At 40.8% G+C, this 16,122-nt stretch overlaps 1 protein-coding gene across 1 annotated transcript in view; it reads left to right on the top strand.

Annotated features, from left to right (window-relative positions):
- LOC115035557 (latent-transforming growth factor beta-binding protein 2) overlaps positions 1-16,122 on the top strand; it is a 76,949-nt gene that overhangs the window by 8,325 nt on the left and 52,502 nt on the right. The window contains exon 3 of the mRNA XM_029493438.1: positions 4,763-5,033. Within this exon, the coding sequence (XP_029349298.1) occupies positions 4,763-5,033 (271 nt within the window). The remainder of the gene's footprint in view (positions 1-4,762; positions 5,034-16,122) is intronic.

Raw genomic sequence — 16,122 nt, 5'->3', positions numbered from 1 at the left:
GGTTTAATTTATGGCAACACAGACAGCCACAGAGCCCTCCGTGCCTTTATATGTTGTAGATTTGTGGGGCTTGCACAGTTTACAGTTCAGGGACAAAATGCTCCCTTGGCAGAAAGTTATAGCCCATTAGACAGATCCTGTAATCAATACACACCCCATCATCCCAAAGCCCATCATTAACATAGATGCTGGACAGTTCACTCCCAGTTCGTCTCCCAAACCAGGAGTACATCTTTCTCCACTCCAGCTGCTCTGTCTGTTTGTAGGTTGCAATTGTGTCTTGTTCGGGCCTTTTATACCACATGTTTTTTTAATTGCTACCACAGACCAAACCATGGTGAAATGAAGTAGTGCTCAGCGTCTCGATCCAGACATCCTCCTGCACAATTTCTTTTTTGTTTATTTGAATGTCTTCGTTCATGAGGTGTTTCTAAGAGGGAAATAATGAACAGAGAAGCAGAAGTAGTCTTCAAGAACAGTTGTTTGTTTCTCTCTTTCTTAATGATGCAAAAAAGATAGCACATGCTCCGACAGACCTCACTACAGAAAATCCAAAAAAGCAAGACTTGGCTTTATTGACTTAGAGCAACGTTAACACCAAGCAGCCCTTTTCTTCAGTTATACACATGCTCGTTGAGGCCACCATGTTGTTATGGCAGCCCATAGCCAACCGTATATCATAGCACCCTCCTGCTTAAAGACCATATGGAAGTTGTTGGGGTGTGATCCCTCAGGATGATGGGTTTTGTGGGTTTTTGGTGAACACCACGTCTCACAGAGTCAGTTTTACAAGTTGTGGGCGCATGCCTCCAGATCCAGATATCCTCCACAGAGCACCTCACCACGTGGCTCATTAGAAGCTGAATGTGGGAGCTTGAAGAGTGTGGTGGAGGCAATGGTATAGCATGGCTAAAAGTAATGTACACAGTGTCATGGGTCAGATGTAGGTTAACAAAATCCCCCCACAGAGCTGAGGTGGGTTAGAAGAATAAAAGCTGCGACTACTGTATTGGACCAAAAAACCCACACTGTGATTGAAAAATATGCATCTATGACAGCGGCACCTTCATTTGGTGAAATATTATGCTTGTAAGAAATACCACAAAAAGAAAATAAAGGATTTGTCAAACAATGTCAGGATCATCCCCTTCTGCTTCTGATTAGAACAATAGAGAGGTTTGATTTGGAGCTTTTAATGAAAGCATGCGGCGTTAGATTAACAGCAGTTGGGTTGTAGACAGCAAAGTTAGTGTCTGGCAACCCTGAAATGATAGCACTTGCTCTGGCAACCATGTGGAAATCACATGTTTTAAAGAGCTTAACACTCACTTGAAATGATTAGCATTTAGAGGCAATTGTATTAACTGCTCAATATACCAATTCCTACTTCTTCAGTGGTTAGTGAGCACAGATCTTTAAGCTTGTCTCTCTCCCAGGCCTCCCGCAATATTAACCAACACTTGACCTATTTCATGAGATCTGTTAGATTCTGTGACAACTCCTACAGGGAGGCTCCCGCTATCATCACAGGAGGTTTACCAGGCTTCAAATTCAGTCACATTACTTTAACAAATGGCTGAGAACATGGACACATTCTCCCTGAAGTACAGAAACAGTTACTATCTCAGCCAATCTAGCTTCCTATGTCCCTTTTTGGGGGCTGAAAGAGCCTTTAGTCAAGCCTTTTTTCATTTTCGCCTGAATTCAAATCTTCACCTAATCTCAGCATCTAAATCTCATAATGACCATCAGCCTGTGGAGAAGCCCTTCCCAACAGTATTACGATTATCCTTTCATTATCAATATTATTTTCACAAATGTCAGATTTCATCTAGTCGTGCAGTTGACCTATGTAAAGTGAGGAGATTTTTTTTTTACATGTTTGAGTTATCTCAGATATTGGTTTCAAATTGCCCTTTGGTGAATGAAAACTACTATAAAGATTTGATGGGTTGTATTACTGCAAGTCTGAGAAAAGGAAAGAAGAATCTCTGGTGGATTGTAATGGACTGGAAACAAGCACTAAGTTGGAAATGAAAGTCCAGAGGAGGATGGTAATTTTCCTTGGATATACACACACATTCAAACTTCAGCTTGGAACAGGTAACAGTAACCCACAAGGGATATTCTGAACAAAACTGACCCAAAAACAGCTTCCCAGGTTGCTTTTAATATATATGCAGAATTCCTTCTGTGATCACTTAAAAACCGACCAAGAACCTTGACAGTAGAAAAAAAATTCATTGTATGAAAAGTGCTTCTAAAACCCCAAAGAAAATGCAGTTTTCTGTAGGATGGAGGTTTGTTTTGACCACAGCTGTTAGCATCTCAGATGTGACTCAATAAGACCTAATCAAACTTCCTTGATGAGTATCGTATTTGAGGGCCGTTCAAAGATATCCATCTCACTAAAATATGAAGTTGAAGATATTTTAGCTAAGCCCAAAGAAAATACTGTTTCCATATTAATAATGTGTTTTATTACTGATTTGTCTGGATCAGCATGTTTGTTTGGAAGGGCTCAGAGCTGCCAGCAACAGTCTAATAGTCTTCTCTTTTCAGATGACTGGATGTGGATACAATCTCCCAAAACTTGGGCAGTCTGTCTCAGTCATAATTAAGGATGAAGTGGCAATGCCAGGAATGTTTGCCATTTCTCCTCTTTTATTTCCGATGGATTGTCATTTTATTATTACTCTTGCAAAGTAATAATTGCTGCACATATTTGTGAAATGGGTGGAATGTGAGGCAATTAGTTTTAATGATGTGCAAGACAAATCTCTACCACAGCAATTACTGTGACAATGTGCTCAACAGCCCAGAGGCAGGGCCCAGAGACAACACAGAGGGGCACTGACACTGTATGTGGCTGCATTGCAAGAGGCTTCATGTGGGGCACATGTCAGGCCACGAGTCACTGACCTGTCTGCTCCATTGTCAGTGCAGATGACATGTTTGTCTGGTGTCAGTTCTGCACCTCACAGCTCAGAACAGGTCACACGTCACTCGTTTGAATACATGCCCCATCAAAGAGTGGCCACCAATCGCCATTTATTTGGTTATTTTTCTGCCCTGTGCTGTTTCTTATTTCAATACAGACCGTTTATTTAAAGAATGCAGCTTCACACATTACCAAGTTCTCCCCCTGCAGCATAATGTCATTGGAATCTGTGGCCCATTTGATCCACCACTTTATCCCCAAACTTGAGGTTAAACAGACTCTGGACAAGGCGATGGCACGCCGCCAGGCTGTACTTTACTTAGATGATGTATTTAACTCCTTGCCAAACAGAGCTCAAGCAATTCCTGTTTTATCCCATGATGGAAAATTCGGATCACGTACCAAATTACACAAATCCAACCACATTTCTCTAAATGTGTACACTTCATCAAAAAAAGAGTCTACATTTTCCTCAAAGTAGTTAAAATGAATTGCTCGAGTGAATTAGTCGGACAAAATAAAATTTGCTTCACTATAAAGCAGAGAAGACTGGTGCGTTTCTGATATTTAATCCTCAGTTTGTTACTGAGTTACAGTTTGTTCAGAGACTGACGAGTCATAATACAGTGATCTTTCAATTAACATGTATCGTGATCTGAGCGACCAAAGTTTAATTTGGGTCTCTGTGGGTATATATGTGTGTGGAAATAAAACTTCAATTTTGCGCATTTTATGGGGCCTACCGTGCTCTCACGCAAAACTATAGGAAACATTGAACGTAGCCCCAGAGTTTGAGCAGTATCACAATAACAGGAAGCGTGCAGCAGGTAGAGCGCTGTTTGCACAGTTTTTCGACCGCCAGTACTGCTCACTGCCAAGAGCTGTGGCAGTGTTCCTGCCTGCGATCTGTCAGTGTCCACAGCATCTGTGTCAATAGCATTCCATAGCCCTGTTGACACAGTGCCGCTGTTTGCTTTAGCCACCACAAACCAGTGGCCTGATTTACTGTTTGAGGACAATGCCATAAATCCTCAGTTGCCGTCTAGTACATGCATGTGTGTCACAAGATCGAGAGCTTATTTACTTTAAATTGCGTGCCACAGTTCTTTCAGTAGTTTCAAGTATCTGGTGTGTGATGGGGCTGCTAGAGTGACACAGATTATTTTTCCATGACCATGAAATGACCTCAATACTGTGTCTTTGCAGACAATTGATAAATATTATGCAGGTATTCATCTTGTAAGTACACTAAGTGCCTTCAGATTCAGTTTTATATTTCAAATAAAGATACAACTCCGTGCACAGTTTTTTATTTGCAGTTGGCCTTCAGTAACCAGTTTTTTCCGTTTGCTCTTTTTTTTTTCTTTTCTTTTTTTACAACCTCTTGCTTTTACTACATTTCTAAGCTGCTTGTGTTATAGTGAAAACACAACTAGATTGCAGATTTGTGACAAAAGGTATTTTTAGGAAATGTACTAACAGGAGCCATAAACCTAGAAGCATGAGTTTCACATCAGTGATAAATAGAATAAGCATGTAAGTGATCCTACACATTTAGACGAAACAGCAGACTCAAGAGAAATTTGACATGACAGCTCCTCCAGGCTCTCTGCTGAATTAAACGACCAAAATGGTTGAAAAGTTAAACTAATGGCCCCTGGACTATATCAATTTAAAGTGAACCCCAGTATTGAGATCAGGAGAGGCCATGAAGAAGCAGTAGCCATAGAGCCATTACTGCTCCCGCTCCCTCGTACATGGGGGCACACGCTCCAACATGACCGCCGCAAAACCTGATCTCCATCTGTGCTCTGTCTCCAGCTGACTGCCAGCCCCCCTGCCAGAACCGCGGCTCCTGCAGCCGCCCGCATACCTGTGTGTGTCGCTCAGGCTTCCAGGGACCCCGGTGCGAGGAGGTGGCCCCGGAGCAGGTGTACATCAACGACAGAGGCGCCCTGAAGCGCGTTCAACCCGGCACCAACCCTTTCCAGAGAGACCACCCACGGAGAAGGCCCTCAGAAAGGCAGGCCATCGACACCACCAAGCCTCAGACCCCGCGACCTGCCACCACCAGACTGCCTGCCCACGCCGTGTAAGTGATGCAGCTGCCCTTCTCATAGCCTCATACAATTACATCTTAATGGAATTCTTTTCTATTTAACTTTGCCATGAAAGCATTGATGGGCCAACTGCCGTTGGTGGGAATTTATAGTAGCTTGCATGCTAATGGCTAACACAATAACAAGTGCTGACTGGCCCCGGAAGGTCACTGTGATCCTTTCAGTTTTCTCCCTTCCCATCCCCCTTTCTCATGATTGTACATTGTTCGAAACACAACTCTTTATTGATTACAATCAATTTATTGTAATCAATAAAGTTGATTACAATCAATAAAGAGACATTTAACAGGGGGACAAAGAGTCAACATTAGCTTGTTTGTCAGTTGAACAACGCTAGCTTTAGCTGTCTGTTAGCACACTTGTCAGCTAGCAGTTACCAAGAGAACAAGTTCACTCAGTTTATTTAAAAGATATAGTTGCATCTTCAGCTTTTCAATAACTGTCTGGAAACCATTCCTCTTTTATATGCCAACCAAGTGGGGGAGTCTGCTTCTTCTGACAGAAGTAACATTTTTTTAAATTGGGGTGAACATGTGTTAATATACAGTATTCTCTGCTATTTTACAAAGAGATATTTGTTTCAGCTGTTATTAGGTAGAGTCACAGAAAACAGATTGACACTCTGTGCTATTACAGATTACTTTAAAGCCCTACAGCAAACAGTAGACCATTACATTTCTATTCAATGATGATTGTGTTTCTTATTGCAATGAATCAAACCAGATGACTGGGTTCATATGTTAAATATTTAATACTGTAAGTAAATCAAGTAAATACTAAGTAAATCAAGTAACCATTTGTTTCCATCTACGGCTCTATCTATTAAAATAACCTTTAAAACATCGGAAAATATAATATGATTTACCAGACAGTATTAACCCATACTGTTTGTTTAGAAAACAGAGTAGGAGGATGATATTTTCTTGAAGCTTCGACTGTTTCAGTTTGTTTTTTGATGTAGTGGAATAACTGTGACTATAATATATCCAACTAATGTTTGCTCAGACTAATGGGTCCTTGAATGCATTCAGCAAATTTTACAAAGACGGATAATACGACAGGCCTAATAGTTTCTTGGCTTCAGCTTCTGACTGTCTTAGTTCCAATCGTGTTGCAAACAACTTTTTGATTAGATTAATCAATTTACCATGGTTAGAACCATATTCTTGATCAAGGGTATTGAAAGCGAATAATTATTTCTGGGAATATTTTGATTGATTGTTATTGCTTACAGGTTCAGACTTATCTTGTCAGATTTTGCTCCATTTTGGACTCTGGCCTAGTACTTTTCTAATCCACTCATAGTTGGTAACAGGGCCATAATTTGTTTGGGCACTGAGGTCATCATTCACTTTTTAGCCAGTTTGTCATCTGTATAATTTCTCTCAACCAAACTACTTAAACATTCTCAATTACATTTGACATTTATGGTGCTCCTCTTCCTAATTGTGAAGGTCTTGTGTCATTTTGTGCTTAGACTGGTGTTATGGATTTATGTTGGCTGAGTCATCCACATGTTTGTGGTAGCACTGAAACGCCACTAAATGTTTTGGCAGATAGTTCACAAGAGTTTTTTTTTTTTTTTGTTTTTGTTTTTTTTTTTTTTTACATTCCCGTATCCCAAAACGATTAGCTTGGAGTCATAGTAAATTTTCTAATCAATACGAGACCTCTGCAGAGTGCACAGTTGCTATGTGTATGTTTTCTTTGTTCTTGACTCACAGGACATATTTGTGTCCTGAATCACCATTCTGGGGAAAATAGAGAGAGACAAGGCCACAGGTTCAATATTGTAACATTCAGTGTCCCTGAGTCACTGCTTTCCCTATTATGTCTGTTTTCACAGTCTTGTTTCTACTGAAGCTGACTAACTGTTTGTAATACGTGCTTTCAAGTTCACAATGAGCCATTTTCCTCCATTGCAGTCCAGAAATCCCAAGCATGTAGCTCAGACTTATCCAATTACTAACAGACAAGTTTCTCTGAAATGTTTAGGACAGAATAAAAACTTGTGCCAAAATTGTAAAGTGCTTTCATTTAAACATAAGTCAAAGAATTATTTCAATACCTGACTTTCTTTCACTTCCAGGAGGCTATTTGAGTGCTTGTGCAATAGACATTTGTGAACTGCTGTGAATGCTCTGCATTCACTTGGCCAAGAATGATCTTTTAGGGCCACAACCGTGTTCCCACTGGAGAAATAGTGGATGCAAGTCTTGGTTTCATATATCACAGTGAGGTTTCACTGTTTCCAAGGCTAGGAAAGCAAGAGCAATGTGAGGTCACACAGACTGAGAGTCAGATAGAGACAAGACGAGTGCCAAAGCTCAATTAAGGAGTAAGGATAGGAGTGGGGAGGACAGATGCTCAGGCTCAGACAGATCATGTTGGTCTTGCCCCCACTTGAAGGAGCAAAGGCCACCCTGAGCAAGCAGCAACCAGCCAATCTTGTTTCACCTTTCCCTGCTGGAGAAGGTGTGAGGCACTATATATGTCTCTCTTGGAGCGGACTCCGCTTGTTATGTCAGGAGCACCCTATTACTGACCCAGCCTGTCAAGTGGCACCAAGAACAGGAAATAGTGTAGAGAAGGAATGAGAATAGAATGATAACAGGAGAAAACATCAATCAGTGGTAGACATTTCAGCAGTTTAACATGGGAAAGTGGTCCAAAGTCCAAAGTCTTAAATTAATTAAACTATCTGCTGTCCATACCTGCTGCTTGTCTTTGCTTCATACGATCCAGTCAGCTCTGATTCACAGTGCGGACATCAACAGGCAACTGACAGGAAAAATGTCATGTCTGAAGTTGATTTGAGGCATTTTGTCAACAAGGCAATGCTTAACTCAATTTTAGGTAATCCGGCATTTAAAATTTGTGTGGTGAGACACAGGCTTTTCTGATTAGGCATTGAACAACTGGAAGAGAATTTGCAGTCTGGTTACGCTGTTAAAGAGTAAATCTTTTTATTAACACTTGATTGAAGTAGCTGTTTTTTTCTTTGGCTTGGCTTTAACAATATGTGTTTTTAATTACTGAAATTATTTACTTGAACAACATTTGAATGCTTAAAATTGTTATAGACTTCTTTAGTAGCCATGTTTTTGTGCTTTGCCGATAGCTATAAAAGTTATTCAGATTTTTTTTAGAGCTTTAATTGTCTTACCACTATGTGGACATGGTCAAACATTTAAATGCCATAAAGATATCATGTTCTGCTAGTAGCAGCTAGGCTTGATATTTCCCTCAGTCTCCCATTAATAATTTTCAGTCTTCTTAGAACAAAGTACAAGTGCCCAGTTGTGTGTGACTAGCTCATATAGTTTCCAACTTGCATCTTGCAAATGTTAAAATTTGGGGTGTCTCAAAAAACTACCCAGGTTTATTTATGATACAAAACATACAACATGGAATAAGTGTCCCTTAACACTTCAATTAAATTGTGTCAAACACCTGTATAGGCCTTGTCAGTCAGCACACAGCTTTATCATCCTTCTCGTAACTCTATTGGCTATATGGCAACAAATCTGTTCATTCAAAACTTATCTCGGTGAAGCAAGAATTTATCTGTCAAAATCTAATGATGTAAGTCTTATCCAGGCACTTTTCTACTGTGAAATATTATCTTATACTAGAATAAACTGTTTCATGAACGTAGTAAATGTATCAGTGACAGTCTTGGGATGGCTAAAACATATGAGGATCCCCCTGTTCAGTGAGACATGTGAATCCAACCCCATGCCCAACTCCATCTTCTGTTCCTGTCTCCAGCCTTCCACCTTTCCTGCAACGCTTTTAACTATGTCCCAGAGGTATGCACTGCCTGTTCTTTGGCATTAAAACTGTAAAACTGACAATAAGTACATCCTATATGCAGCTGGCAAACGAATAACTGCTTCCTTCTCTGACTTGATGAAAGGTTTTTCTGTATCCCAGCTTTTCCTGTGAGCAGTGTGGTCAGCAGTAGTGAAAGGCTTATCCCTGTCAGCACGAGATCCTGCAGATCACAGTTGGTCCGTCAACTTCCAGTATGGAGGTCAGGGTCAGTGGTGAACACTCCTGACTAGGTTCGTACTGAAAAGATGTAGAATATGTATTCACCAACTCCTATGAGTCCTTCATGCTTACATCACACCCATCTTGTCAGCCTTGCACAGGAAACAGAACAGGGCAGAGCAGGATGTGTGCTCGCTTCTCTGGTCATCCTACCAAAGGTCATCTCTCTACGGTCTCTTGTATCTCTCTATGTGGTTACATAATTAAAGTTAGGACAGCTGGCGGCACCCACCTGGGTGACTGAGCTGTATGGTGATACTGCAGAGGGTTCAAGTTGTCATAGTCTTTCAACTGTAGCTTAAACGTCCTATGAACCTTTTGAGCACAAAAGTAGTGTTTGTTGTTTTACCAACTTTTTGATACTTTGAAATTACACATCTAAAACAAACAAAGCAAAAAAATATAATGGTAGACACTATCCGCCTTCTGTGGCTGCATGCACAATCTAATGCAGCAGCATCAACACAGTAGGACTTCAAACAATGTACTTTTTCGACATAATGTACAATATGACAGAAATATGGGAAAATTAATTTATTTGAAATAACTTAATGTAGGTTAGGGTTAGGGTATCAGTCAACAGTTTGGACAGACACACTTTCCCATTCAAATGAATGGTACCAATACTGTTGCAGTAGATGCTGATCTAATCAAGTGGAATGGTTAGGAGCCACTGTGTGGCACAAAAAAATTGATATAAGACCTAAATAGTACCTTTTGTGTGGAAAACACTTTGGAGCCATAGCCACAAGTCTGAATTGATTCTACATCAACAGCTGTTGTATTGATATGTTGAGCCTAAAATTATTTGATATGAAATAGAATCGGGAGACTTAAAGCTTTCAAACAATGGATTATTGTAAAACTATGTGATGATTTAGTCCAGTACAAACCAGAACACACCTAAAGTGGCCCAGTGGTGGTATTATTGTATCAGAAACAGTATATCCCTATCTATCAACACTAGTTCTTCATTTGAAATAATTAAAAGTTGAATTTCAATGCATTACTTCCTTGGTCAACTCCAGAAAGTAACTCCTCTATCCAATTTTGCCAAGTGCCATCTGCTTCAGGATTAGTTATGAAGTGGCATACTATGATGCTGAAGAAAAATAACAACATCCAGAAACATGAGGCAAAAGACCCTTGAATGGGTGATACATACGGCTCTCTCTACATTAGCTGTTGGCTTATATCAGCCCCACTGTTTGCCTAGTGACTAATGGGACTGGTGGTTGTGTGCCTTGTTGACTCAAGGCTTTGCACATAGCCACACAGCTGTTTCTCAAAGGAAACTGTGGTCTTAGTGGGAGTTCTCTATGTTAATCGTGGATCATTGCTCACTTTCACTCCCACTTCAGGCAAACCGCATGATCAGTGCTTATGGGAGGCTCTGTCAAAATCCTCTAGATGACCTCAGCACCTGTATCGAAATATTGCTTTACAACGATCACGACGACTCCTGGTCATAACCATCACTAAAGAATGTGTTGTATCAAGTGTAAGAGAAACATAAAGTTTCAATAACATTTGATCATAAATGTTGAAAGGCGGGAGTGGAAATTCGCTCAGAAAGGTTTCTCATAACTCTGTTAAGATAGTAAATTAAAAGAGCAGCCCAAATCCCCACAGTAGCTCTCCATATCACAATACTCTTGATGCCTTTGACTTTGATCAGAGATGGACATTGCCAGCCCTAACCCTAACACTAAAATATATCTGTAAACATTCAGCCTGGGAAAGTTTTCCCTCTGTACCACCTGGCAGTCTGCTTAGCTCCTCAAAGGGGACTTGGTACAAAATCATCCTCATGTCTCCCTTTTTGACTGCTACCAAAAACAGACTTCTGCAGATGGAAAGTTGGGGGCTAAAGTAGAGCTGAGGGGTAAAGAACAGGCTAATTCCCACATGTTGTATGTGTGTGCACTCACATGAGTGTGAGACTATGTCCACTCTAAGGCATGCACATGACCACGTGCCCAGAGCTGTAATTTGTATCACAGCATGGGTACACTGGAATTGAACTTGAACGGGGTCAGGCTAACCGGTTTTCTGCTTGTGAGTTGCAGGTGTGTTTGTCTTGGCATGCTGGTGCTACAAACTTGACCTTTGCCATGACCCTGCTCCCTGGTGAGCATTTTCATTTGTGATATGAATGGGATAGGGCTTTTCAGGGCATGGCTGGACATCCTCTGTCACGGTTTTGTGATGCTTTAGATGGCATTGTGCACCTTTGCTACTATGCGCTAACATCAACATGGCAGAGTGCAGAGTCAGTTGTGAAGGTCCTCAGGTGAACTCACTACATTCCAGAGGAAAAAGCATGAAGAAGAAATGTTGAATTTTGAAGCATGTGTTGTTAAATGTGTGTCAAAATACAGCATACATTTTTAACACCCAACATATTGAACAAGCCAGGCAAGAAAGACTTGGTATTATTTTTTTTTTCTTTCTTCAAACCCAGCCAAATGAGTCCCATGATTGTTTGGCTTCCTGCTAGACCAGAGGGAACAAAGGACCATAGAGAACTCAGCACTCAGAGTGGGACAGATATGTCTTTTTCTCTCTCTCCATCCCAACTTTCCCGAAACCCCGTCCGAAACTCACTCTCTGTGCTTCGGTGCCAGCAGGCTCAGTATCTTAGCCAAATCCATCTCATCAAGCAGGGCTGCGCAGATGCAGCTGTCAGAGGAACAAATACTGTACTGCAGTTATAGGAAGAGGGGTGTCTATCCCAGAATGCAGTCCAGCCTCCAGCTCCGGAGCTGAGGCAGATGGAGACAGCATCAATCAGGTTCATCCCCCAGATATGGGGCAAGCTGTTGAAAGCATGAATTAGCTGTATGGCTGTGCAGTTAATCCGTTCAGATGTCAGGATGTAGGGTTCCTGTGGTGTAGCAGACCTCCAAAACCGGCAAACATACTCATCCAACATGCTGTCCCATTTTTCTTGTATTCAGGCATCAAAACTCATTGTTGTGTTAGTCTCGTGTCTGCATTTTTCTCTTGTGATGTCAGTGAACCTCCACGCAACTTTTTATTGCTTTTCAAACCCATGATACAGATCTGTTTAAAAAATCCCTCAATCACTTCTCTTATTGGAAACCCTCTCTGGATTATTGTCAAAGCAGTCTTACATATAACACTAACCAGTGAAGGCACAGTCACAGTCAGCACTTTATAATTGCTCTTCCTGCTGACCTGTCTTGCAAAATTTTACTAAGTGAATGATCGGAACAACTACAACAAACTGGAGAGTATTGAATGGCCTCTGTTCCCGATGTCTCAAGGTATTTTGGTTCCGGCCCCTGAACCGCAGTAACCACACTGCTTTGCTGACATCCATATTCAGGCCTTTGTTTATTTCTGATAGGTTGAAACCCCCTCTTTATAAATGCTGAGGTGAAAACAGACAGGTTGCCACTGCTATTGCCCCCCCCGGACATAAAAACTGAACTTGCTATTTTTCAGTTTGTGGCCTGTGATTGAGTAGACTGTGGGAGTCACATGTTTTGATCATGTTGTGTCAGAAAACCTCAGTGAGGTCAATTTCACAGAAAATCTATTTTCATGCTGGCGGCGGGGGAGGTAATACCTATAAAATTAAGTGGAACTTCATCTCTTCATTTGTCTGTGTAGCACTTTGGCTGATCCAAATAACAGTCTTTGGTAAATATATTTCTCAATATAAACCTTATCCCCTGGGGCGGGAAAAAACTTTCTGAATCAGTCCAACCCCACTGTAATTCATTTTACCCAGGTTCTGGCTGCTACTAGCAGGATTCCTGGAAGGCTGTCCAGACAGGGAGAACATGATTTAATCCAGCCTCCGTAGCTGGTGCGATAAACTCTCAGACACACCCAGATTTTCACAAGGGGAAATATTCTGCCAGGACCCACAATTATCCAAGTCATAATGACTAGAGATTTTATCAAAGAAAGACTGGGCCTTAATTGCTCACTGATGTTAAGCCTCATGCAGCCATGTATGAAGACCTTGTTTCAGGAGAAAAGAGCTTATCGTTAAAGCACTGCACACGTTTGTGGGACTAGGTGTTTTGCTGTTCTTCATTGTTAATAGTATGGAACACTTATTGGACTACTTGCATGATTGGCAAAATTGAATTAAATTTCCAAGGAAAAGATTTTATCATTTTATGTTTTTTCAACTGTATTCCTACCACGTGGGCTGTATTCATTCATTGAGTTAGGGTTAGGGACATGCTTCCTGATTATCTTGCAAAACAAGCTGTGAGAAAAGCCAAAACTTTGGAGGTTAAAACATTTATTACCGAAGATTAAATATCAACAAAAAGCTATAATTTGGGGTAAGACTTTAATGTGACAGAGGCTGATTTTGAGTTATTTTTTAAATTCCAGTGAACATAAACTTTACCACCATGGCATTGCCTGACTTTGTTGCTACGAGGAACGAGAAACAACAATGTAATGAAAGTAGGGTTGGATATTTTATGCATCGGTGCCTGCTGAGTATCAAACCTCTGGATTTTATTGAAAGAAACACTGGAACCGCGGTAGTGAATAATGAATGGATGCGCGTTTTGCATGAAGCCTGGGGAATGAGATGTGTGACCACAGTGGGGTTTGACCACTAGTGGTACAGATGGCTTTGTGCACTGACTGGGTGGGTAACATGGGGTTAATTCTTTCTCAGCCCACAGAGACTACTTTCACCCCCTAAAATACACTAAGGTTGTTACGACAAACCCAATTCTCAATTACAGTTTTCCCTTTCAACTGTGAGCCCTGAGAACTAGATTAAACGTGGGAAAACAACCCACCTCCCTAAATAAAATAAAGTCATGAATTAGTAATTAATTTATCATTAAATATCTGATTTAAAACTAGATTTTTTGCTAAACCAAATTTTGAACCAAAGAAGCCCTAATTGGAACAGAAATCTCAGTCAAATATATCACAATCTGAAATGTTTTCTTTCCTTAGCTACAGTATACTTAACATTTCTGACGTCACACAGATACTTAACACTTTTGGGCAAAACGTGAGCAAAAGTGGAGTCTGTATGGTTTTGCTAATGTTCTTGAATAATACCTCAAGGGACTGGCTTCAACAGTCTGCGCTCTCCTTCCTTGTCTGCAAGCTTTAATCTGTGAAATGTGGAGCACCATCTGTTGTTGAGCCTTTTGCTGAAAAACGTTTCTCTTTTGACATTCTAAAAGTGAAAATCTAGAGCGGAATGATAGACAATCTTTGTCCATTTCAAGGTGTTGCCGCGTTTAACAGCACCTCTTCCGAATGCAGTATAGTGTCTCTGCACACTTACTGGATTTCCATGGTTAATTTGTTTCATTACAAATGATCTGAATCCAAATTGTTGCTTTGCTACTTTGTAGGGAACAGTTGGGGTACCTCCAATATGCTTTGTTGTATTCAAAAACTGTTTGTCTCCCTTATTCTGAAAGCTCTCAGCTCTCCTTCTCTAACTGCAAAAGTGCATGTCCCAAATACGATTATAAATCTTCTCCTTTGTGCCAACAGCGTTTACAGTGGTTTAGTGGTACAGAGATTTCATTGTTTCAGCTGCTGTTTGCACAATTTTTTAGGCTATTGCTGTTCCCCCTGGTTAGACTGATGATCTGCATATCCGAGGGGAAAGCTTTGAAATGAACTGGAGTGTTTTTCTGAATATTATGAATGTGTGTAAACTTTGATTTACACTTGGTCTTTGATGACTGTCATTTAGTTTCCCATTTACCAAGTAGCTTTCAAATTGCCCTAATTATATGCAATTCTTATGTAATAAGGGCTTTTGGCTGATGCTCCATGATGGAAAAAGGGTAACAATTAAACATATTGTTTAAATAAAAAGAATAATGACTAGGTTTTCCTTCATGGGCTAGAGAGAGACTTTCGTTAATTGTTCTTAAATCTACTGATGATTTAACCATACGTCACTCAGGTCATGTCCAGTCCAACACAAAGAGATCTGTGACGGGACAAAGTGACAAAGCTGTAGAGTTTTGCGGTGTAACCCAGACTGGGATACTTGTGCCAGACACTCTTGCCTACTATCAGGCTATCTAGTTTAGACAGTCTGTTCAAGACCAAATTTCTCAATACAGCACCCAGTCAAGTTCTGCATATCAGTCAGTTGTTTGATGCCAACAAGCCTGACAGCACATATGAAACACCTTTGTGTGTGCTTTATATCATTCATCATAATGTTTTGTTAGGGTACAGTCTCCTGAAACCAAGAATCGCTGTGCTGTTGTTAAGAGCCCTTCATGTCTACATAAGGGAGCATAATCTTCCACAGTGGCTGTCAGGTAGCACCTCCATCTTTCTACAGTAGCATATATCAAAAAAACCAAACACTGGCTCCAGTGATAACTTTTTGCATTTTTTACCTGATGTCCACCGTAAGCTTGTCTTACACCCTTATAAAGGGAGTGAGAGGGGGTTATTTGCAGTCTTAGCTCTAGATGCCTAAATTCAACATGCTTGTCTTTTATTAAAACAATCTTGACCCCCTATGCAACTTATGAACTAGGTTCTCTGTCTGCAAATACAGTAACTGACATATGATTCATTTCATGTGTAGAGCCATTGAGACAGATGATAACGAAAGCACCTTAGAGACTGAGCTGTTAGTGAACAAATCAGCTCATACATTACTCTGCTGTGCTTCACATAAACACTGTTCTGGCCTGCTCATGCTGTGTGGGCTACAGAGACGGTTTGAGATGTAAACAATTCCCAAGGATCTAGGTCACTGAATGTATGCGTGTGTACATCATTCAGTCATCTTCTACCGTTAATCCGTTTCCGGGTTGCGGGGGGTGCAGGAGCCAATCCCAGCTCACATTGAGTGAGGGTGGGATACACCCTGAATCAGTTGCCAGTCCATCGCAGAGCCAACATATAGAGACACACAGAGACAAACATTCACTCACACTCACAATCACACCTACGGGCAATTTAGAGACACCGATTCACCTAAACATGCATGTCTTTGGACAGTAG

Source organism: Echeneis naucrates, chromosome 22, assembly GCF_900963305.1.
Source record: "Echeneis naucrates chromosome 22, fEcheNa1.1, whole genome shotgun sequence".
NCBI classification, from domain to species: domain Eukaryota; kingdom Metazoa; phylum Chordata; class Actinopteri; order Carangiformes; family Echeneidae; genus Echeneis; species Echeneis naucrates.
Note: the sequence above shows the minus strand (reverse complement) of the source record. Positions and strands in the feature narration are given on the sequence as shown.